General features: G+C 32.7%; 6 protein-coding genes across 7 annotated transcripts in view; 4 read left to right on the top strand and 2 right to left on the bottom strand.

Moving 5' to 3' along the window:
* LOC108765234 (allergen Cr-PI-like) overlaps positions 1-4154 on the top strand; it is a 6788-nt gene extending 2634 nt beyond the window's left edge. Inside the window, 9 exon segments of the mRNA XM_018513830.1 lie at positions 286-608; positions 683-1035; positions 1188-1594; positions 2727-2774; positions 2776-3021; positions 3023-3048; positions 3157-3509; positions 3627-3938; positions 3941-4154. Coding sequence (XP_018369332.1) covers positions 286-608; positions 683-1035; positions 1188-1594; positions 2727-2774; positions 2776-3021; positions 3023-3048; positions 3157-3509; positions 3627-3938; positions 3941-4026 — 2154 coding nt within the window. The 3' untranslated portion in view covers positions 4027-4154.
* A 301-nt stretch (positions 4155-4455) lies between these two features.
* Positions 4456-9890, top strand: spz6 (Spaetzle domain-containing protein 6). The gene is made up of 8 exons (XM_018513880.1): positions 4456-4820; positions 7042-7228; positions 7481-7598; positions 7699-7809; positions 8092-8211; positions 8568-8846; positions 8929-9214; positions 9469-9890. The coding sequence occupies exons 1-8, from the start codon at positions 4800-4802 to the stop codon at positions 9574-9576; spliced, it is 1230 nt and encodes a 409-aa protein (XP_018369382.1). The 5' UTR covers positions 4456-4799; the 3' UTR covers positions 9577-9890.
* A 1404-nt stretch (positions 9891-11294) lies between these two features.
* On the bottom strand, positions 11295-14136 carry LOC108765255 (peroxisomal N(1)-acetyl-spermine/spermidine oxidase). The gene is made up of 3 exons (XM_018513873.1): positions 13942-14136; positions 12841-13381; positions 11295-12734 (listed from the first exon to the last, which is right to left on the bottom strand). The coding sequence occupies exons 1-3, from the start codon at positions 14117-14119 to the stop codon at positions 11876-11878; spliced, it is 1578 nt and encodes a 525-aa protein (XP_018369375.1). The 5' UTR covers positions 14120-14136; the 3' UTR covers positions 11295-11875.
* Positions 14137-14451: 315 nt separating this feature from the next.
* On the top strand, positions 14452-15881 carry LOC108765326 (active regulator of SIRT1). The gene is made up of 5 exons (XM_018513999.1): positions 14452-14497; positions 14600-14725; positions 14816-14914; positions 15140-15288; positions 15709-15881. Exons 2-5 carry the CDS (start codon positions 14662-14664, stop codon positions 15823-15825), a joined length of 429 nt encoding a protein of 142 aa, XP_018369501.1. The 5' UTR covers positions 14452-14497; positions 14600-14661; the 3' UTR covers positions 15826-15881.
* Positions 15882-16157: 276 nt separating this feature from the next.
* Nrk1 (nicotinamide riboside kinase) lies at positions 16158-17072 on the top strand. The gene has a single exon (XM_018513997.1). It carries the CDS (start codon positions 16442-16444, stop codon positions 17051-17053), a length of 612 nt encoding a protein of 203 aa, XP_018369499.1. The 5' UTR covers positions 16158-16441; the 3' UTR covers positions 17054-17072.
* Positions 17042-20597, bottom strand: CSN3 (COP9 signalosome subunit 3). Of its 2 annotated transcripts, XM_018513996.1 has the most exons (5): positions 20397-20597; positions 19895-20155; positions 18626-19350; positions 18028-18292; positions 17042-17079 (listed from the first exon to the last, which is right to left on the bottom strand). In XM_018513996.1, the coding sequence occupies exons 1-5, from the start codon at positions 20449-20451 to the stop codon at positions 17075-17077; spliced, it is 1311 nt and encodes a 436-aa protein (XP_018369498.1). In that variant the 5' UTR covers positions 20452-20597; the 3' UTR covers positions 17042-17074. The 2 variants fall into 2 exon arrangements, with proteins under 2 accessions (XP_018369498.1, XP_018369497.1); XM_018513995.1 differs by lacking the exon at positions 17042-17079 and having other exon boundaries at positions 17914-18292.
* Positions 20598-20951: the final 354 nt, after the last annotated feature.

Below are 20951 nucleotides of genomic sequence, written 5' to 3'. Positions count from 1 at the left end.
TGTGTGTGTATAATAGATAAAGATAATAGAGAATTAAAGTAACAATCGTTACCGAATAAAAGCAACGATAACGGTAATGGCATTAAGTAATGCGTTACTTGCCAACCTTAAAAATATTCAATAGTATTGGGAAAATATTTCCGAGATAAACGGACGATTTTCAATACTTGTAGACGTCTTAGTGCAGATGTTTAAAACGTTTGATAAGAATAAAAATTAAATATTAAAAAAACGTTTCTTACAGTGATAGATTAAAATTCTAATATGTCTGCAATTGTCCCATAGGCCATACGAGATATCCACACTCGCATTTCTGATGCCATTGAGAAAGGCTACGTCGTTGACATGAATGGCAAACACATCGACATTTACAACATCATAGATCATGGTTTAAATTATCTTGGCAACGTGATACAGGGCAATGCCGATTCCGTCAATCCTATATACTACGGACAGTTGGAACATTTATACAAAAAAGTTCTCGGTATGGGCCCGATTCAGGCCACCAAACACACGACAGTTCCCACTGCTCTCGAACTCTTCTCTACCACCTTAAGGGACCCTGTATTCTATGGAATCCAAAAGAATATCGCTACTCACTGGATGAGGTGCGACTTGCAAATTTAAGTTATATATTAAATTGAAATTATTTATTTAACCGATGGTATATTCTCCAACGTAGATATAAGGAACGCTTGCCGAGCTACACACACGAGGAACTCGTTTTCCAGGGTGTTACGATCGAATCCGTCACCGTCGACAAGTTGTTGACTTTCTTCGACCACTTTGAATCAATGCTCAACAACGCCGTATCGGTACGCAGCCACAAGGAAGCTCAATCTTTGTTGATAAAAGCACGTCATTATCGTCTTAATCATAAACCTTTTACCTATCACATCACCATCAACAGCGACAAAAATGTCAAGGGAGTTGTTCGTGTCTTCCTTGGACCCAAATACGATGTTCACGGCCACGAACTGGATATAAGCGAGAATTATATGAACTTTTTCGAGATGGATCAATGGCACGTTGACCGTTAGTATCTCTTTCAAATATCTCTTTTGCTACGAAATCCTTAATTGATAAAATTTCTTTAATTAATTTCTGTTTTCAATCAAATGTATAACATTTATTTCAAATAACTTTTTAACTATAGGACCGTAACTAGTGTCGCTTGATTGTTACAGTGAAACCTGGAACCAACAAGATTGAGCGCAATAGTTACGAATCTATCTATGTCGTTCCGGATGAGATGCCAAGCGAGGTTCTGTACAAGAAGGTGATGAAAGCTGTCGAGGGTGGCGAGACTTTCACTTACCCAGGCCAGATTTACGGTTTCCCCGACCGTTTAATGCTTCCTAAAGGCAAGAAAGAGGGTATGGCGTTCAAACTCTTCGTGTGCGTATCATACTTTGATGAGACAAGAGCCATCAAGGTGGATTCTCCCATTTGGGGTCCAAGAGTGATGGCGGACCCTCTACCATTGGGATATCCGCTCGACAGACCGGTTCATGCCTTCAACTTCACTGCACCCAATTTCCACATGAGGGATGTTCTGATTTTCCACAAGCAGGCGGAAGAATTGAATCTCACCGTATAAAACTCGTCATTATGCTCCGTCATTGTGTCAAACTTCACGCTTATATACTTTGTTAGATATTAATTATTTAACATGTATACGATTGCCGGGATAAGCATTAATTTATTCGCACTGAATAGAAAAAAGACGTATAATATAAATAAGAGAAGTGCAGTAGTGTTTTTCCGTCATCAAGTGTGTAACCATCTGATGCAACATAAATTGCACTCAAAATAAATTTAATAAAAATATCCTTTACCATTTATTTCTGCTTTGGCTTTCTCGTTTTCTTACTTCATATTCTGTTTTAGTCGATTCATTATACCAGTCCTTCCATTTTTCTTTATTTGTAAGGGAGAAAAATTTCTTCTATTTAATTTAGTCTATTCGAATAGGAAGGAAAAAAGTTTCGCTTATATCTTAATAATATATTTATTCTTTATATTCAGTATCTATAATAGTTTCTCTCCTCTGTATGCTCTCTATTTCTACCGAGATACATATAAATAACGAAAATAGAACGAGATTTAAAAGAGAAAAAATGGAACAGCGCAAGAAGAAACAACAATGAAAAATACAGAAATAAATATTAAATACCGATCATCTTTAGCGCTGAATAATTAAACAATTAAATAATATAGTCAAACAAGAATTTAATTTGTAAATTTTGATATTTTGCCATGATATGTACACGTAATAGAGATATGTATGAGACTTACTGCCACTATATGATTATTTGTGATAAGCATATTTTTTCAATAAGAATGAGAATGTTGTATTTTTTAAAATAATAAATATATATTTAGAAATAATGTATGTCATTAACATGCATGAACATATTTACACTTCGACAGTAACGATAAAATCTATTGGTTGAAATTATTGCAAGCATATTAAACAATGTTATTATTTTCAAACGTTAATTACTATTATTTCTCTAAAAATTTTTTATATTTATAAAATAATAATTATTATTGATCTTCTAAAACAATGAACAATATACAATATCTAAACACACATATCTCATTAATCTTATAGACAGGAAAAATGCTTATTAAAGTCGCTCATTTTATTTTTCGCTTTTATCATCCAATATACGACTGTTGTGGGCGCGTGAACATTAATTAATCTTTTGCCGCGCTTTTAGGACATAGAAGACATAGAATCTCGAATATCGGCAGCCATTGATTCAGCCATTTATCTTGGATGCAACTGGTAAAATGATCAACACCTACACATCCGAGGGTCTCAACATTCTTGGTAATATTATTGAGGGCAATATGGATTCCTGCAATCTCGATTTTTACGGCAGCATCGATCTACTAGCGAGAAAAATCTTTGGATACAACTTGGAACCGTCAACCTCATATCAGATTATACCTAGTGCCCTCGAGTTTTACAGCACGTCCATGAGAGATCCTGCATTCTATCGTTTTTTACAAAAAAAGAATATTGTACTACTACTTTAGGTATTATCTAAAAGACCTAAAAGTAAAATTCTTTGCAAGTGTTTTAAATACACTTTGCACTTAAAGTGATGACCTCCTTTCAACAATACGAATATGATTTTTATTTAGGTACAAATTGCATCAGAAATCATACAACAAGAACGAAATTATTTATCCCGAATTGAAGATCGAGTCCTTTGTCGTAGATAAATTAACTACCTATTTTGATCAGTTTGATACTTCGATCAGCAATGGTTTGGTAATTGATGATGCAAAGGAAGTGGAAAACACGTTGATCAAAATTCGTCAGTATCGTCCGAATCACAAGCCATTTAGCTTCCATCTCTCTATCAACGCCGAGAAATCTATGAAAGCCGTGATATGTATTTTCCTCGGACCAAAGTATGACACTCATCACAAAGCGATTGATTTCGCTGAATACGCAATATACTTTTATGAAATGGACAACTGGGTAATCGATCGTTAGTATTTCGATTTAATGTCTTACTGTACATGCATGTTATACAGTCGTACTTGATTGTACAAATAGATATATTGGGGAAAAAGGCTCTAATTTAATTCTCTACGTTGCATTACAGTAAACGCCGGTGTGAACAAGATTGTTCGAAATAGTCAAGACTGCTTCTTCGCCGTACCCAATCCGGAACCGAGCGAAATACTATACAAGAAGTTGCTTAAGGCCTTGGATGGTTCCGATGAATTCTCGTACGCGGAAAGAATCTAAGGATTTCCTGAGCGTTTGCTTTTGTCCAAGGGCAAGAAAAATGGTATGCCTTTCCAGATCTTTGTATACATCAATCCGGTCGAAGGAGAACTGATTCCTTCTATGTCCCGCGTCTTTGGTGGCTATAAATTTGACAATAAGTCATACAGATTCCCCTTGGATAAACCTGTTTCCGCTACGATGGATCGAACATGATGTTGAAAGATATTATGATCTATCACAAGGACGAGACGGAGTTGAACGTGACTAATTAATCGCTATTTACGTTTTAAATCTGTCATTATTTGATTCAATTATACTGCAATCAATCATGCTTCTAAATGTATCAAAATGAAGTACAATACGTTTTAGGTCTTTTACAATAAAGATTTTTTTATGAATCATAAACACACGTATTAATATATTAATACGCGTACTGTCCACACAATTATAAATAAAAAAATTTTTTACTTGTAATTAATTTATGACGATTACTCTTAGAATTCTGCGATAGATTTTTTGTTTCATAGACAACTTATGCTCTGATAAGAGAGTTAATTATTTTAATAAATCATAAATAGAAAATAAAAATTGCTCTTTAACTAATAATAAAATTTTTTATACAGAATGCGATATTTTAAGATCAATAATTTCCTTTTTCAAAGAAAATCTCTTATAAAAAAGTATATATTGTATATTTTTATCTATTTTTTTCCACGGATTATTTCCGTTAGCTATAGACGACGATTTTGGTCGTACCTTATTATAATTCGTGGCCTTTAACGGGTTGAATACCAAAGTCCAATACCTCCGTGTACATTCCTCTCTACGACACAACGGTCAAGTACATGGCCGAGGTGAAGGTAAGCGGCCCCTTGAACGGCGCAGTGCAGGTGAAGAGTAAAATTCAGTTTTGCTATGACCGTTGGCTGGTAGACAGGTCCGACCGGCTCGCGAGATAGTCTCGAGAAAACTCATCTTGACAGCCGCGGCTATTCTAAAACGGAAATTTCTTCCTTCCTTGGTCTTTACAGTGAATTAACACGCCATGGAATTTCGTACGTTTGTTGTAAGTTGCGAACATTATTTTTATCATCCACTTTTTCAGACATGAGCAACAAACGAATCGTATTAGATCTTAACTTCTCTAGATTCTTTTTCGTCTTTGGATTCTCTGTAAACTATATTTCCTTTCCTTAACTAAAATTTGACACGTAGGCGTCGTTTTATTTATAACTTCCTATTATCTATAATTCAAGACAAAAAGAAAAAAAAAGTAATTCTAATTATTCTCTGACGAATAAATTTGTTTTAATTCAATAAAGAAGATTTTCAGGACTAAAATTTATTGCGTGTAAAATTGAGCTGAAAATCAACAAGTAAAAATAAAACAAATGTCAAGATTTGCATACGAAAACAAATTATAAGAAATCCAATTTGACACCGCAACATCAAACTCTTCGTGATTTATATCCACAAAATTAAAAGTTAAAAAAATAATATTATCAAAACATTTTATACAATCGTCATCATATTGTATATGGCAGTACATTTTTCTTGTAAAAGTGACGCAGTACCAGAAAGAAAATTGTTTTTTTGAAAACCAACAGATACAAAATTATCAGTTTTAAATCGCGTTATTCTTGAAGAAGAAAATTCGAGACAGATATTTATGCGATCGTTGACAACTTACGGCCGTGTCCTGCTAAACAAATCGAGTCTGCCGTTTCTGTCGATACCGGTTCGGAGACGTCATTGTCCTCGTAACTGTATCGGCACTTCCTAACGCTCAGATCTACTGCAAGAAAGTAGGACGGACATCCACCTTTTGCAATGAGAAGAATTCTTACGTAAAAAATCGTCAAATTTCACTGACCTGTACCGCAGTTTGATAAGGGTCTCGCTAATTAATAATTACATCTTCCTATAATATATGCATAGATCGAGCAAGTTGAAAATAAAGTAAACCGGGCTATTGCACGTTGCGATTCGATTAGATAATAAAATTATGCAAAATATGAATGATTCTACGGATTGATTATTACCGCAATATATTATTTCGCCAACAAAAATCGATAAAAGTTCTTTCTCATTTTCCTAAAAGATGATAAACTTTATTATACATGGCTCTATATTATACAAGTCTCGGTAGGTTAATTTATCGTTTTGTCATATCTACGATACTTGTAACGTTTTCTGCATCCTCGGAAAGAGTAAAAGAAAGACAATAAATAGATTGCTGTTTTCTGTGCAAAATCCTTTCTCGGTCTTTAAAAAATTAACAAATAAACTCGCAATGTGTTATAACTATAACGTAACATCATATATGTTGAAAGAATGTATTGGAGAAGATGTATTGGATAAGACGAAAAACGCATGTAAACGTACGTGTGCATCTTCATATTATATTATTCTCTATGTTGTTCTCTTAAATATTGTTAGTCCCTGAATGTGCAAAAGAAGATTCATCAGTAAAACGGTATAATGCCTCGGTTAGTAGGGCAACGCTCGAGTAACACGCACGTTATAAAATAGGCTGAACAGCCCGCAGCGAGAAGCGTGGATCGTGCATGGACCGTGTACCGTTAGCATCGTACGCATACCTCGGTAACTTGAAGGAATATCTCGTAATCATCGCGTCGATGCCGACGCGATGTAACGTAATACCTGTTAGCCGTTACCCATAAAGAGATTTTGCATAAAAAAAAATTTGACATTACAGTGAAAAGATCGAGAAAATCAAATATGATCACGACTGCGGCAAAATTAAAAAATATTATTTATAAATTATATATTTATAGAATTGTTGAATCTTTGACGTTTTGTTTTTTCGAAGAAATTGATCCATTAGTTGCAACGTATTGCTAAGGATTATTGAGTAAATTTTTCTTCAGGTTTTCTCTGTTAATTTAGTTTTTTTTTAGTAAATATAATTAAAATAATTAATCATACTGTGGAGCAAACTGAAATTTTTTAATGAAAAAACGAGATAACACTTACAAGTTATATAGATCTAATCGTAAGATGTATAAACCACGATTAAACATTTATATCTTCGCTCATAGGACATGCAGAAGAAAAATGAAAACACTTTTATTATATATAATTCAAATTAAAGCTATATCGATTGAGCCTATTCAGAATTTGATTGGTTGAACCGTTGTTGAGATAATGATAATCCAATGATCTCGGATACCGCAACTCTTGCGTATGATGGATATACTGCTCCAGTTCGTCACGAATAAACTGTGTAATTATTTTCTTCTGTACAACAAATCATTGTTATTTAGATGATACTCTTGTGTACATCATCGTACGCCGAAGATGAGTCCAAAAATACCAAACCGGTTATTAACGACGAGTCCACGCGAACGGAAGAGCCTCCAGAGGGATATTATGCGTTCGTCGAATCACCGAATGCGGAACCACCGAAAGTTCGGCCACCGCCCTACATTGACAGCGATAAAGAATGTTACGGTAGGTCCGGAATAAGCAAAGTGAAACCTATAATAGTTTCAATATTCTTACTTATAATTACATTTAACGCTATTTACTAGAATTGTCCTGTAATTATCGGTTCCTCTATAATAGTTAAAAATTCGCATTTTTAATAATTAAAGAAATTATTATTGTATATAATAATACGTAATTTATTTCAAACTGGGTATCTTGACTTTCGATACTAATGACGTTTTATATAATTTGTCATTTATACTATATTTTTTATAGGTAGCGATAAACATGGAAAAGGGTATGTTTCCATACATAATATATGCGGAGATTTGAATAAAGGCTATATTCCGCGAAATCCAATGAACCAATACGTAAACGGCTCGTCATATCCTTTGTAAGTGAGAGATATAATAAATTAAGTAAAGTCATTATTCAGATCGCGGCATTAAACAATTTTTTATTAAATTAGCAACGTTTGTAAATTTTTTCCGCAGTGCACTGATAAAGAATTATACTCTCAAGTTCCTCAGTAAGGCGTTACCAATTCTCAAAGCTGACGATTCGCTGCCAAAGGTCGCCAAAGTGCATCCATTGTCACAAAATTCGTAAGTATAGTGTTCTCACAATTTTTATTCTCAACTTGCTAAATTTTTCTTTTATAAATTAAGTTTGAATATTTTATACATCATCTTTTCATATGTATACGTCCTATACGTAATTTTTTTCCATTAGTTTTTCAAATATTATACATGACATATACATATATAGTTGCTTTTTAATAAGTGAAAACTGCGATAGTACAATGTAATTTTTAATTTTTATCTTAATAATGGATATTAATTTGATATACCGAACCATCTAACACACAACTAACTCTCTCTCCGTAGCGTTGATACAGACGAAGAAGAAAAACATGATAGAAGCAAAAGATCCAGTTCGTTGGATTCGACTTTAGTCCCGGATTCCAGTCGACACGGTCGCAAATTTTGCGATAACGGTAGTGGAGTGTAAGTATATTTCATTGTCTCAATTACGTCTCGATAAGTTTCAAGTTCTACCACTTCTACCTATGCATATATATATTAGATTCGCAATATATTAGCAATCAGGTAGCCACGTATAATGGACGTGTAATGACCCATTTTTTAAAAAAGTTGATATCAATTGATGTTTCCAGAAGTATCGAGAGCTATATCGATAGTTGTAAAATAATTAAAATTTTTGAAAATAAAGATGATTTCCTTTTAAAAAGAGAGGAGATCCTTAAATAGATCGGGACGACTATCGTTTTCTTTAAAGTTTAAAATTTACTTATAGGTATATTAACGCAATCCTAATAATGTTGTTTCTTTTTGACGAATAGGATGTGCATGTTATTTAAAGCGATCCAAGGCGAGCCGATCACGCCATCGTCATCAGCCATCGAACGGCGGGATGAACCTTCGACATCCGATTATCGACGAGGAGAACGCGTACCGTCACAGGAGAAAACGGAATATACGGGTCCGCCGACACCATGTCCAGCCAAAGTCGAGTATGCGACTCCGGTCTTCGCCAAGAATTATCAAGGTGTTTGGAGATACGTGGTGCAGATACCTTACGAAGGTTACTTTACGCAGACAATTGAACTTACCAGATGCATGTAGGATTCCGATTATACTAATTTGCAGTGTAGTTAGCCATCTAAAGTCCAGGAGTAATATGTATTTTCGTCATCATTGTAGGCAATCGAGATGCCATTACTTGGATGGTGGATGTTTATCGTCGCCAAGATGGACGAGTTTATTGGTCGCTGAAATATTTTACCCGGACACGTTCTTAGAGGAGAATCAAGGGGGTACCGGTATCGGCTCTGCTACTCGAGATCCTGTCGCTGGATCACCACCACCGGTTCACGATTTTCAAAATTATCAGCAATATTTGCAGAAACGCGCGAGCACGGGAGAAGCACGTAACAATGGTGGTTCTCAACATCATTGTGATGGTGTCGATGAAATGGGTTGCTTTCAAGTAAGAGCTACACATCTTCGCTTTTCTTATGTTCACTTATATACCTACTGAACTTTCAACACGATCAAATATCAGTAATTGAGAGGTTTACTTTTTGCAAAAAATATAACTTATTCTAAAATTGATTTTTATCTACTATATAGTTTTTAAAAATTCTTTTCGTAATATATCGATTGATATTGTTCAATGTTATAAATTAGCGGATAATTATTTAATAAATATATTAATTTTTTTATATCTTTATTCCTGTTTAGGTACGACTGTATTACGATTGGTTCTTGGTACCGGGAAGCTGTAAATGTTGGCGACCGGATTACTTCAATCGATACGTCCGTCGTAGCGGTTCAAATGTCGAATTATGATGAACTTTATACAGGGATGTATAGTATATTTTACATTCTGAGAAGATATCACGTTGCTTTACTTCAGCGATTATTTCAATTGTTGCTCCGTGCACGTATGAAGTTGGGGCGACTTACCTGAGTCAATCCAAATATCGCGCATAGTCATTGGTACGTCTATTTAATATGAAATCATTTCGCTCATACGTTAAAGATGTTGTTGACAATTATTTGATACTAATTTTTTTATCACAATTGAATGTGATAGTTTATAGCATTAAAATAGTTAATTATAAGCGACCAGATATATTTGATTATATCTTTGATCTTCAATGTAGCCGACTTAAGTTTAATCATGCGAAAAACTATCAATTTAGTTGAAGAAGCAAAGAAATAGATGACAATAAATACAAAAAAATTTTTGAATACTAAAAAAAATATTAAAAATATTGTAATACTAAAAAATGGTTTCTGATACAGAAATTTGAATATTTATATCTTTTTACGCTACCTATTAAATTGACACAAAATTATCATCTATAAAACGAAAATATGACTTTTAGCCATAAAAATAAAACAATGTTGAATAATATTTTCACTATACTATTCTTGATAGTATCGTAGACTACAGAATGTGTCATCAAAAATTGTTATGTGTTACAGTGGTAATTATTATAGTATACTTAAAGTTATAATAATAATTATTATAAATTAGTATTATTATAATTATCAATGATTATTATAATAATTATCAACAAGTTACTATTTATTTATGTGTGGCATTATAATAATTATTATTATATTAAACTATTACTTTTATATATACATATATATATATATATATTGTATAAATCATAACTGTAGTTATATCTAAACTATTGTTTAAATAAAGAAAAATAATAATTTTTTCTTGTTTAAATTATTTCTTTGTTATAATAAAAAAATTATTTAGTTAAAAAAGGTAAAAGATCATAGATATGTTCATACATATAATCATAACAAAGAAATAAAATATATCATGAGAAAACGATAATGTTATACATATATACCAATTATATAAACTTGCTATTTTCTTTTCATCTCAATACAATAAAAAATTAATACAATTGTAGCGTTAACTAATATTATTATATGTAATTTTTTTCTAATTTGATAACATGAATTTTGAATCTTAAATGATAAAATAATATTAGGCTTACTTTTTATAAATGTCATATTAATTTAAAGAAATACAAACAAAGAAGTGCAACATTCATTAATAAATAATGACTTTTATTTTCATTAATTACGTGAATTCACATATGTATGTATAGTTGAACTATTTCAAAAAGATAAATGTTTCGTATCTTTTTCGTTCACTTAATGTTTTAAAAGTTAATACTAATCAATTTATGGCACATAACTGCATCTGGAAACGTAAAATACGTTATAAACGCCTGTTTATAATATATAAACGCCTGTTCTATTTTGCAGAAGCATTTCAGTGAAACGCGTGATATAATTTGTTATTTTTCAAATATCATTTAGATATCTCAATTTCAATGACTAGATTAAGTTAATCCATGATGAAACTTTGCTTTACTGAACAATAAGTACGATATGTAATGAGTAATAATAAAAAGCAAGCAAATATATCTAAAAAAAAACATGTACGAGAAAATTGAGAATAAATAACATATAATGCACTTTAAAGGAAAAAATTTTTATAAAATTTCAATAATTTACTCTGTCTGTGTGTGTGTGTGTGTGTGTGTGTAAATTTGTGAAAAGACTAATCAGAAATATTATTATATTTCGTACGAATACTTAAAAGTTAGGCTTGTCTTTGGATTCGATTCAATATATTATCTACACGAGTTTACCAAATAACATTATATCGATTCGCTAAGCTTTATAAAATAAAAGTTTGCATAAAAACGTGCGCGTACCATTGTTCGTTATCATTTTCAAGATACGTTCTATCTATGTATTTTCAAAGATTTTCGCCGAATTTTATGTGACATCATTCACAGCATTTATGACATCGTATATACAATGTCGTTAATATACAGTTCCGGTGTGTAAAAAAAAAGCTTTACTTATTATTCCTTAACAAAGTACGATATTATAAAATAAATGCACACGTTATTCACATATAACTGTAAAGTTTTAAAATCCTAAGAAGCACCATTATGTACACGATGTAAAATGACGACTGTTTCACTATAGTATTTACAAAAAAAAACAATTGCACAAACGTAAACACCGTATGTATATTAGCTAAATATACATCTATAAACGTTTTTAATGTCACAGTTTTCTTATTTGAAAAAAATATGCATTAATTTAAAGAAATGCCTTGTATCCACGAACTGAGATCGCTGGTATCCTCGCAACTAAGACTCAAGGCATGCTTCTCACTCTGTTTGGTACCCAAGAGTAATTCAGCCGCTGTTCGACCAGTCAAATATGCCCCATGTACTGTGCTATAGAACGAAGAATGGGTATGTTCGCCCGCAAATGCCACCAGAATATTGATTGTTTCGTCTGCGTTATCTTCTGTTTTCTCCTGAACCAACGGCTCAGCCAAACTTCTGATGTCCAGTTGACTCGCTCCTACAGCCATCGCAGTGTATGAACCTCGCGTATACGGTTGAGATTGCCACGTGGTGCGCAAACAGTTCTTCGGAATCGGTACGAAAGGATCATTAAGAAATCGCCGCAGGATTGTCGTGCACACTTCTGACACTTCTGTGGTACTCAGCTTTTCCATATATTCTGCCGCGCGACCGGATATCCAACCGAGTAGCAACGTATCCGAAATCTTAATAAACGAATATATCTTCCTAAACCAGGTCTTACTAACGTCCCGCTTTTCTGCTTCGGATAATCGATCGTCGTCCCAAAGGAGCATCACTTCCGATACACCAGGATTTAAAAAAGGCCGTTCGTATTCGAGAAATATTTTATTCACTGTACCGAACATTAGTCTGTTTATTGCTTCCAGTTTGTATGTGGGCAACGACGGTTCAAACAAATCCTTAGCTGTCCTTTTTAAAACGCCTAACGGTAATGTACATACTACGTGCTTCGCAGTGATCGTCTTTCCATTTTCACATTGTACTTCTATAAGGCTATTTGATTTAAAATCAGATTTTCCTGTAGCATCAACATCGTCTTGACAACATTGTTTCTGCCACCTAAAATAAAAATGAATAACAAGTTCATACTAGTCTTTGTTACATATTCATTCAATGGTTCAAACTGATGTATTCTCACGCATTTCTTAAATTATTGTAAGTTCACCTAATCTTTGTTACAACATGCTTCATAAGTATTCGCTCCTTTGGTATGTGTTTCGAAACTGGTTCCAATATAGCGCTATATCCGTTCGGAAGACTAATATTACCACCTTGAAGCTCATCGTAGGAGCCCATTTCTAGGAGATCTACATCGTCCATACTGTCACAACCCGTAACGCAAGTTTCTCTCTTGAGTAAACAGTCAAAGATTAGTTGTCTTATTCTTCGTTGTTCAGGTGGTACAGAAGACAGATAGATCTCTGCTTCCAGTGCAATGTGTGCCCCAACGCTGGTTATACCATCCGGCGGACTGTACATGCTTAGAAAGTATTCTTCGCATCGCCTCAAAAAGCATACGTAAGCCTCATAGATCTCTCGCAATACAGGAAACGGCAACTGTTTTCCATCCTCCAATGCTGCCACCACCTTATGAGGTTTCGGCACATGTACAATGTCTATTAAACCATTTGCCATCGCCAATTCAAACATGGGATTACCTAACACTCCGTGGATCCAGTTTGCTCCTAACTCAACTTTTTCATTGCCTAGATGAGATAGAAAAAAAACTTTTCTTTTAAGATATTCTATTTATTTTTTTAAATAATGATAGCGGTAACACCTCATACGTGTTTCTATAGAGGAAAAATCAATATTATAGCTTGTCATTTCAGATTTTTCTAAATAAAATTATTTTATATTATAAAAATAATAAACACACAATTGATGAAAAATTTTTTCACAAAAGAGACTAACAAAAGACTTTTTTCAAGTTTGCTAAATATACAAATAATATTTCTCTGCTCTAACATATAAAATTATATATTTTGTAATCGATGTCATACAAAATTCACGTAAATATATTTAATTATTTCGAAAAATCGATGTATGTATTTCTTTAAAATACTGATTCTCTACTTCGTCTTCTACCGTCACATAATTGACAAGAATTGTACATACATATTCAAAAGTTCTAAAGCTAAATGATGATTTTAAAACTCCTCGTATATATTGTTGCTATAATTGTGGAGTCGGTCACTGATATATCGCAAAGTAAATAAATTTAGGAGCAAGTTGTCAAGATAAAGAGAGGTTAGACTGATCGTACCGACTTGTGTCGCGATGATTCGTCCACCTATACGTTCGCGCGCCTCGACGATGAGAAAATCTGTCTCGTTATTCTTCAATAAATGAGTTGCCGCGGACAACCCAGCCATACCGGCACCGATAATCAAGATCTTACATGACAGGCTGTTATCCTCCGAATTATTCGCAGGTTCCGCCATGTTTACATATGAACGATATCGGCCATATCCGCTGTCAGTGCTGTCACAGCTGTAATTACATACGCATACCACGCACACATGTTTGTGTATAGGGATATCACACTTTCGAAATGTAGCATCTGTAAAAACCCTAGTTTCACACAATAGGTCTGTTCGCAGTTTGCGTTGCTTGCACTTTTGGCACTCGGCATCTTCGCTTTCTCTCTTTTTAAGGCAAAATATGTATCTATCTCATTTTAAGTGCAAAAATATTTGGGGATTTCATGCAACGCAAACAGACTTTAGGTTTGTTTTCTGTGACTGAACTAGTGTACACTTTTGGAACTAAAAATGAGATAACAAACCACTAATTGCACAATTTTAGTAAATTCCACCATGGTAAGTTCTACAGAATACCATAACGTCTTACGTCAGTATCGACTATCGTGTCTTTCGGCAGTTTGTGGGTTACGTCGGTGTAATTTTATCGATGTTTTTTAGCAATTTAACGAATAATCTGCGTTATTATATAAAAATTAAGTTACATCGTGACATTCAGAGAAATGTCTAATTCTCTCGTGCATAAAAGCTTAGAATTATTGGGTTACGAAGAAGATTCACAGAGAGGTTAGTTCATTGAAACCCGCACGTGTATATACGTATATTTACCAAACGATGCGCATACAAATATTTATTTCAGATAAAATAAACTTTCAGAACAAAGGAAGAAGAAGAAACGTAAGGATATTGGATACAGAGGAGCCTTGGATCTAATTCCCACTAAACATAGGATAATCTCTAAAAACGACAAGACAGGTTATTAATCATTTAATATGCATAATCTAATTAAATATGAATAATCTAATAGATGCGCCTCATACGAAATTTAATATTCTCTATATTTTTTATAGTTATAGATTATAAAATTATAATAAATTATTTAATTACAATATATTTTATTATATTTTCATAAGTAATATATTATTAGATATATATTGAAAAATCTATAGGAGAAATTAAATTTTATACTTTTTTTTATAGATCTTGATACTATTTTGGGTCGATCCAGCAAAACTACCGTTTATGAGACTCAGAAACGTTTAGCCACTCTAAAAGATCCTACTGATGAAAATGTACAAAGACTCCTTTTATTTAGCAGTAATCGGATAAATGCCGAAACAGCAAATAATGTATGAAAAATTATGTTTTATAAATTCTGAACTTTGACAAATTTTTCATGCTTATATTCTATACTGTTGTATTTATTTCGTGCTCTTGTACTGTATAATTTAAAACAAAAAAAATATCTAAAGAATATTTTTATTTAATTAAATATCTAAAGAAATGGACAAAGACACTTAGGTCCAGTTCCACAACTGACGGTTAACTCTTAACTGAGGTTCAACTTGTTTCTCATTTTTTTCCAATTCTAGAATTGGAAAGAAATAATGAATAAGTTGAACCTTGGTTAAGAGTTAACCGTAGTGAAACTGAACCTTAAACATTTATTTAAAGTTTTTAGGAGAATTGTTTAAATTAGAAGTATGGACTTGTTGCAAACCATGTACAGTCCTCAAATATTTTTGACTAATCCATAAAATATTTTGTAGTTGTTGCAACGTGCTGTAGGAAAGAAATACATTCAACAAGAAAAACTTAAGAAATCAGAAGAAACAGCTTTTACAGAAGAAGACTTCAAGAACTTTGAACAAGAATATGTGGAATAATACTGATAATGACATTGAATTGTAAGGAATAGCACAATGTGTAAACTAACAAAATTAAAATAGAATTATTCAACAATGTTTGATAGTGATCGTCAAAGAGGAAAAGTAATATTAATATTAACATTCGTCTTGTTTCTCTATTATACCGTGTGGGTAATCGGTCTACCGTTCATCGACGATGGTAGATTAAAATCGCTTTTTTACTCGCACGATCTGGCTTTGATAATTCCCGCGAGTCTCGGGTTAATTTTCATTGGTGGTTTGGTACTCTTCACCATATACCATGTGAAATCACACTTGTTTCGTAAAATAGAAAATATGGAGTAGCAACTTAGTAGGAAGTTGTCAGAACATGCAGGGATATTGACTATATTATCATTATAACATTGCGTAATCATTACGTTGCGTTTTATAACACTCATATATACAACTTGTGATATACATGCATGAATGTGTTATAAAGAATGTAAATAGTCAAATAATGAAAGGGAGATAAAGAGGACGGGGTTACGTCATTCAGTGTACTCTTGAATTATTCAAACGTTATAAACTTCTTAATAAACTCTCTTAGCTACACAACATCAAGCACTACTACAGTACTGCAAGCAAATTAAAAATGGTGCAGCAGTGGTTTGTCGTTGGTATATCTGGTGCAACCTGTAGTGGAAAAAGTACATTGGCTAATAAGATCCATGGTCATTTTCCAACATCTGTTGTGGTGTGTCAAGACAAATATTTTTTGCCACCAGACGATCCACGTCATGTTAAGATACAGGAATTGAATCACCTAAATTGGGAACTATCAACAAGTTTGGATATGCAAAAAATGTATTCAGATGTTATAAGGATACTTCAGTCTCCCGAAAAAAATCCGACCGATTCAAAGATGTTATTGATATTGGATGGTTTCTTGCTCTTCGAACATAAAACCATCACAGATTTATGTAACTGTAAATACTTTTTAACGTTGACAAAGGAGCAATGTTGGAAACGAAGAAAAAATCGTATTTATGAGCCGCCTGATGTGCCGGGATACTTTGACAAAATAGTATGGCCCGAATTTGTAAAGTACAAAAATGAAGTTATACAAAACAATGAGCTGTATGAAACTGTAACATTTATCGATGGATCGAAGGATATGGATGAAATTTGTGAAATGGTTTTCAAGAAAATTGGTCAATTATTATCTTATAAAAATGTAACTCAGTTTAACTCTTCTTGTGATTAAATTTAAATTATACAAGTATCATCAGCCTGAAACAAAAAAAAGAAGTTTTCTTTTACACATTCCGAAAGATATAAAAAATTAAATGGACATTGTGAAAATATTTAATATTGCAAATAAAAAATTGTCAATTTATACGCTCTTCTTTGATATTTTTCCGTAAAGGTTTTTCCTTGAGATATATATATATATGTATATATATATATATATAAATATAAAACGTGTCTACTTTTAACGTTTCATATAATATTTACCAATCAACTTGTATATATGCGATTACACACATATGTAAAATTGAATTTTTAAGTAATATTAGAAGTGTAGTAATTTACAAAAAAATATTGCTGTATGTTAATTTTCAGTTATAGCATGTATATAATAACGAAATATTTTGGATATATGATCAAGTTTTGGATATATTACAAGCTGACTAGCAATTTGGAACTATCTTGTACAAAATGAATTATTTATTATTTTACAACAATGGACATGTATCGTGAGAGAATACTTTAAAGAAGCTAACCACTTTAAATTTTTATATGTTACAGAGATTTTGATAAATAAATAATATTGAATGATTGCGATTTCGTAAAGATATAAGTTGTATGTAATTGTGCATAATTAATAGAATATTGGTAGTAGAGTATTTTCACATTAATTTGTATATTGTAAAATAATAATAATAAAATAATATCTCTGTAACGTATATGTACATACATCATTATAACTTATAATTCAACTTATATGTAAAACCTATATATAAACGAACTCGTATTCATAAATTGTTTACAAAATAGGCGACACTCAGGTCGCAAAAATATTTTTCTAATTACTATCATCGTTCAAAAAACAAGCTTTCAGATATTAAAGTCTTGACTCTCAACAAGATTTTTCGTGATTTCTTATTATTTTTTAATAAATATAACACACAACGACATGTATATGTTACATAGAGTAGGTGTTTTGTTTAATTTGACCTTGCGCATTTGTGACATTTGTCGGTGCAGGTCCAGCTGCTTGATCATCCTGATCATTTTGTCCGCAAGCTTTGCGAACATATTGCGGGGTAAGGACAACTTCCTCTTCCATCTCTAGTACTCGTTTGTCTAATTCTGTGCATGCTGCCATTTCCTTCTCAAAATTTGCAAGCATTTGTGGTGAATTATATTTTTCAGGGTCGTCGTGAAATACTACCATACCATCTTTTTGATTAATAGTCGCAAAAATTTCGCCATCTTCAATCTAAAAAATACAACTCGCTAATGAACAATATCAATTTGTATTTTACAGACATTGTGTGTAATGCTCTACGGTATTAGCTAAGTTTAAAAACGAATCTTTATTTATGACTGAAAGAAAATGACTAAAAAAGTAAAACATAAAATTTTATCAACGTTATCATTCGCTTTAGTTTAAGTTTTTTTTTCTTTTACGAGAAAAGGAGAGAATATATTTATATTAGAGAGAAAAATACTAAATTTATTAAAGAGAATTTATGACTGAAAAATTATTGATTTTCAGATATTTTTTTTTATTTATTTATGGCATATGCGATGACATACAATAGAAACTTACCATATTTAAAATATATTTTTCCGCTTCAACGGGACCCGATAATTGAACTCTGCTCGCAACATCACTTAAACTAAGCGTTAGGAAAGTCTTGGTCAGCCTCTGTATGTTTTTCTTATACAAGAAAGCAAGCACTTGTTTTACAAGTCCCAGGTTATGATCCCTCACAAATACTTGCTGATACTTAGTAATAATGCTCTGTACTTCTTCACAACTATTAACTAGGTAAGCTGTAGCCAATTCTTGATATTGTTGGCTTAATGGTTTAATGTATCTGTTGATCACCTGGCTCGTATATCTCGGTAAATTTAATACTTTCCCATGTAATATCAGCGAGATCAAAATGTACTTTTTGTAGGCCTCCAGCATGATGTAGCTAACTGCCATCGCAGGCGTCGTCACACATACTTCAAAAAAATACAATGCCCGATCGTAATTCTTTAATGCTGTATATATCATGCCACCATAATAATAGTACAATAGGAAATATTTTGAATCAAATTGGCCTCCTTCCTGGCTAATGCCTGTGACATCTATGTCGAGAAATTCGAGTGCTGGTTTAAAACATTTGGACAGAAGACATAATTGACAAAGGTCCGCATGTATTGAGGTCAGCTGACTGTCAAAAAGTTGTATCTTGCGTATTGCACGGCACAACAATTGGATTCCACGTAATGGCATTTTTGACTCGACTAAATTCTGTGTAAACAGGTGACATAAGTCTGCATCTATAAGAGTTATTAATGTTGCATATAATGAGATAAAGAATAAATATAATTGGACAATAAACTAAACGAATATCATTAATATATTTGGAGAATTCAAAATCAACTAAAAATTTTTTGATAAAATAAATGTATGTATTTATTATATATGATGTAAACATTTAATATCAAACGTGCAATGTTGTAAATAAATATAGCAGATACTCGTTTTTGCCAATTTTGGATTTAAATTAGAATTTGTAAATTACGAAATGCACGTATAATTTTTTTACAAAATTTTCAAAATTAAATTATACAAATTTATGTATAACTCAATTTTAAATATTTCTTTGAATAAAATTTGTTAATACAAAAATAACTTTCGAAAAGATTTTAAAGAAGATACTTGCTTTTTTAACAGATGGAAAAATTAATGGGCTAAATTGGAAGGAACAAGTGTAAATTGACAAACAATTTCTAAGTTAAATCAAACTTGTTATATATACGGGATAATAATGCTTCAATGATACTGTCAACGAAATCATAACAAAAGACTTTATATACTCACATGTATCTGGTGCAAATCTAACTTGCTCTCCATTACAGCCAATAATAAACTCTTGAACCTGATTGAACAAGAGTTTATGTGCATCGGGGTTATTTCCGCCGTTAGGATTAGGCAATGAAAATTTTGCGCAGAGCACTGCCAAGATACCTAACGAATGTTGTTGCAGATCTAATGTTTCCAAAACGTTGTCCAAGTGTTGTCCATTCTTCGTTAATACTTCGACGCTTTTGCTTATGATGTCATATAATTCTCTAAAATTGCCTGTATATGCAAGTAGGTTATACAGTGGTAACGAAATAAAAATTCGTTTGTCTAAATGTTATCTAGCTATATTATTATTATTATTATTAAATACACGAAGCGAATTTAAAAAATCCAAGCATTTTTTTCAAAAGAAGTTCTCTACGTTGGGAATGCTTTTAAGGTTTGTTTCGCTTTCTGCTTTTGCATTTTGAGGTTAAGTTCCACGCTTTCACAATACATAACCAGAAGTCGGTCATACCTTGCTTCGAAAGCGTTCGAACGTTATTTACAAACTGCTCCAATGCCGATGCCATTATTGCGGATGCTCTCTTATCATCACCTTCGGTCAACGATTGATGAGCGCCTATTCACAGAAGATTACATTCGCGAACAAGCATTCAGTCGAATCGGATTGTATGGCTGAACCGCTGAAATGACAATGACGTTTTAAAACAGAGGTAGCTGCCGTAGCTTAGCTGCTGATGCTCTGCTGCTAACTGGTGAAATGAGGTGGAACACCGTGGAACGTGGAATCGAACGATAATAAGCTGCTAGCTACTGTACAGAATACGGTGTAGAGAATCTATTCAAATCTATTCCAATCACCTGTCCTTATCAATTGCACATAATACAGAACAATTGGTATGCTTTTGTCTCATTATTAGTACGATATGCAGTTGACAGTACATTATCATCCTTAGAACGCGCGTCATGGAAAAAGCTTTTTTCTATTTAAATCATTTAAATGGTTCCTATTATTTGTCGAAGATCATGGTCAACTAGCTCAGTGGTTTGATGCAAATCAAACCGACAG

This window comes from Trachymyrmex cornetzi, unplaced genomic scaffold (genome assembly GCF_001594075.2).
Source record: "Trachymyrmex cornetzi isolate Tcor2-1 unplaced genomic scaffold, Tcor1.1 scaffold482, whole genome shotgun sequence".
NCBI classification, from domain to species: Eukaryota; Metazoa; Arthropoda; class Insecta; order Hymenoptera; family Formicidae; genus Trachymyrmex; species Trachymyrmex cornetzi.
This window is presented reverse-complemented; position numbering and strand designations above follow the sequence as displayed.

Excerpts from the sequence above, each read along its gene's own strand:
- spz6 (XM_018513880.1), top strand. The coding sequence starts at position 4,800 with ATGGAATTTCGTACGTTTGTT. Across the intron at positions 8,847-8,928 it reads ATTGAACTTACCAGATGCAT|GCAATCGAGATGCCATTACT; the intron begins GTAGGATTCCGA and ends TCATCATTGTAG. Across the intron at positions 9,215-9,468 it reads ATGAAATGGGTTGCTTTCAA|GTACGACTGTATTACGATTG; the intron begins GTAAGAGCTACA and ends ATTCCTGTTTAG.
- LOC108765255 (XM_018513873.1), bottom strand. The coding sequence starts at position 14,119 with ATGGCGGAACCTGCGAATAATTCGGAGGATAACAGCCTGTCATGTAAG. Across the intron at positions 13,382-13,941 it reads AATCATCGCGACACAAGTCG|GCAATGAAAAAGTTGAGTTA; the intron begins GTACGATCAGTC and ends TATCTCATCTAG. Across the intron at positions 12,735-12,840 it reads CATGTTGTAACAAAGATTAG|GTGGCAGAAACAATGTTGTC; the intron begins GTGAACTTACAA and ends TTTTTATTTTAG.
- LOC108765326 (XM_018513999.1), top strand. The coding sequence starts at position 14,662 with ATGTCTAATTCTCTCGTGCATAAAAGCTTAGAATTATTGGGTTACGAA. Across the intron at positions 14,915-15,139 it reads CTCTAAAAACGACAAGACAG|ATCTTGATACTATTTTGGGT; the intron begins GTTATTAATCAT and ends TTTTTTTTATAG. Across the intron at positions 15,289-15,708 it reads ATGCCGAAACAGCAAATAAT|TTGTTGCAACGTGCTGTAGG; the intron begins GTATGAAAAATT and ends AATATTTTGTAG.
- Nrk1 (XM_018513997.1), top strand. The coding sequence starts at position 16,442 with ATGGTGCAGCAGTGGTTTGTCGTTGGTATATCTGGTGCAACCTGTAGT.
- CSN3 (XM_018513995.1), bottom strand. The coding sequence starts at position 20,451 with ATGGCATCGGCATTGGAGCAGTTTGTAAATAACGTTCGAACGCTTTCG. Across the intron at positions 20,156-20,396 it reads TCGAACGCTTTCGAAGCAAG|GCAATTTTAGAGAATTATAT; the intron begins GTATGACCGACT and ends TTGCATATACAG. Across the intron at positions 19,351-19,894 it reads TAGATTTGCACCAGATACAT|ATGCAGACTTATGTCACCTG; the intron begins GTGAGTATATAA and ends TAACTCTTATAG.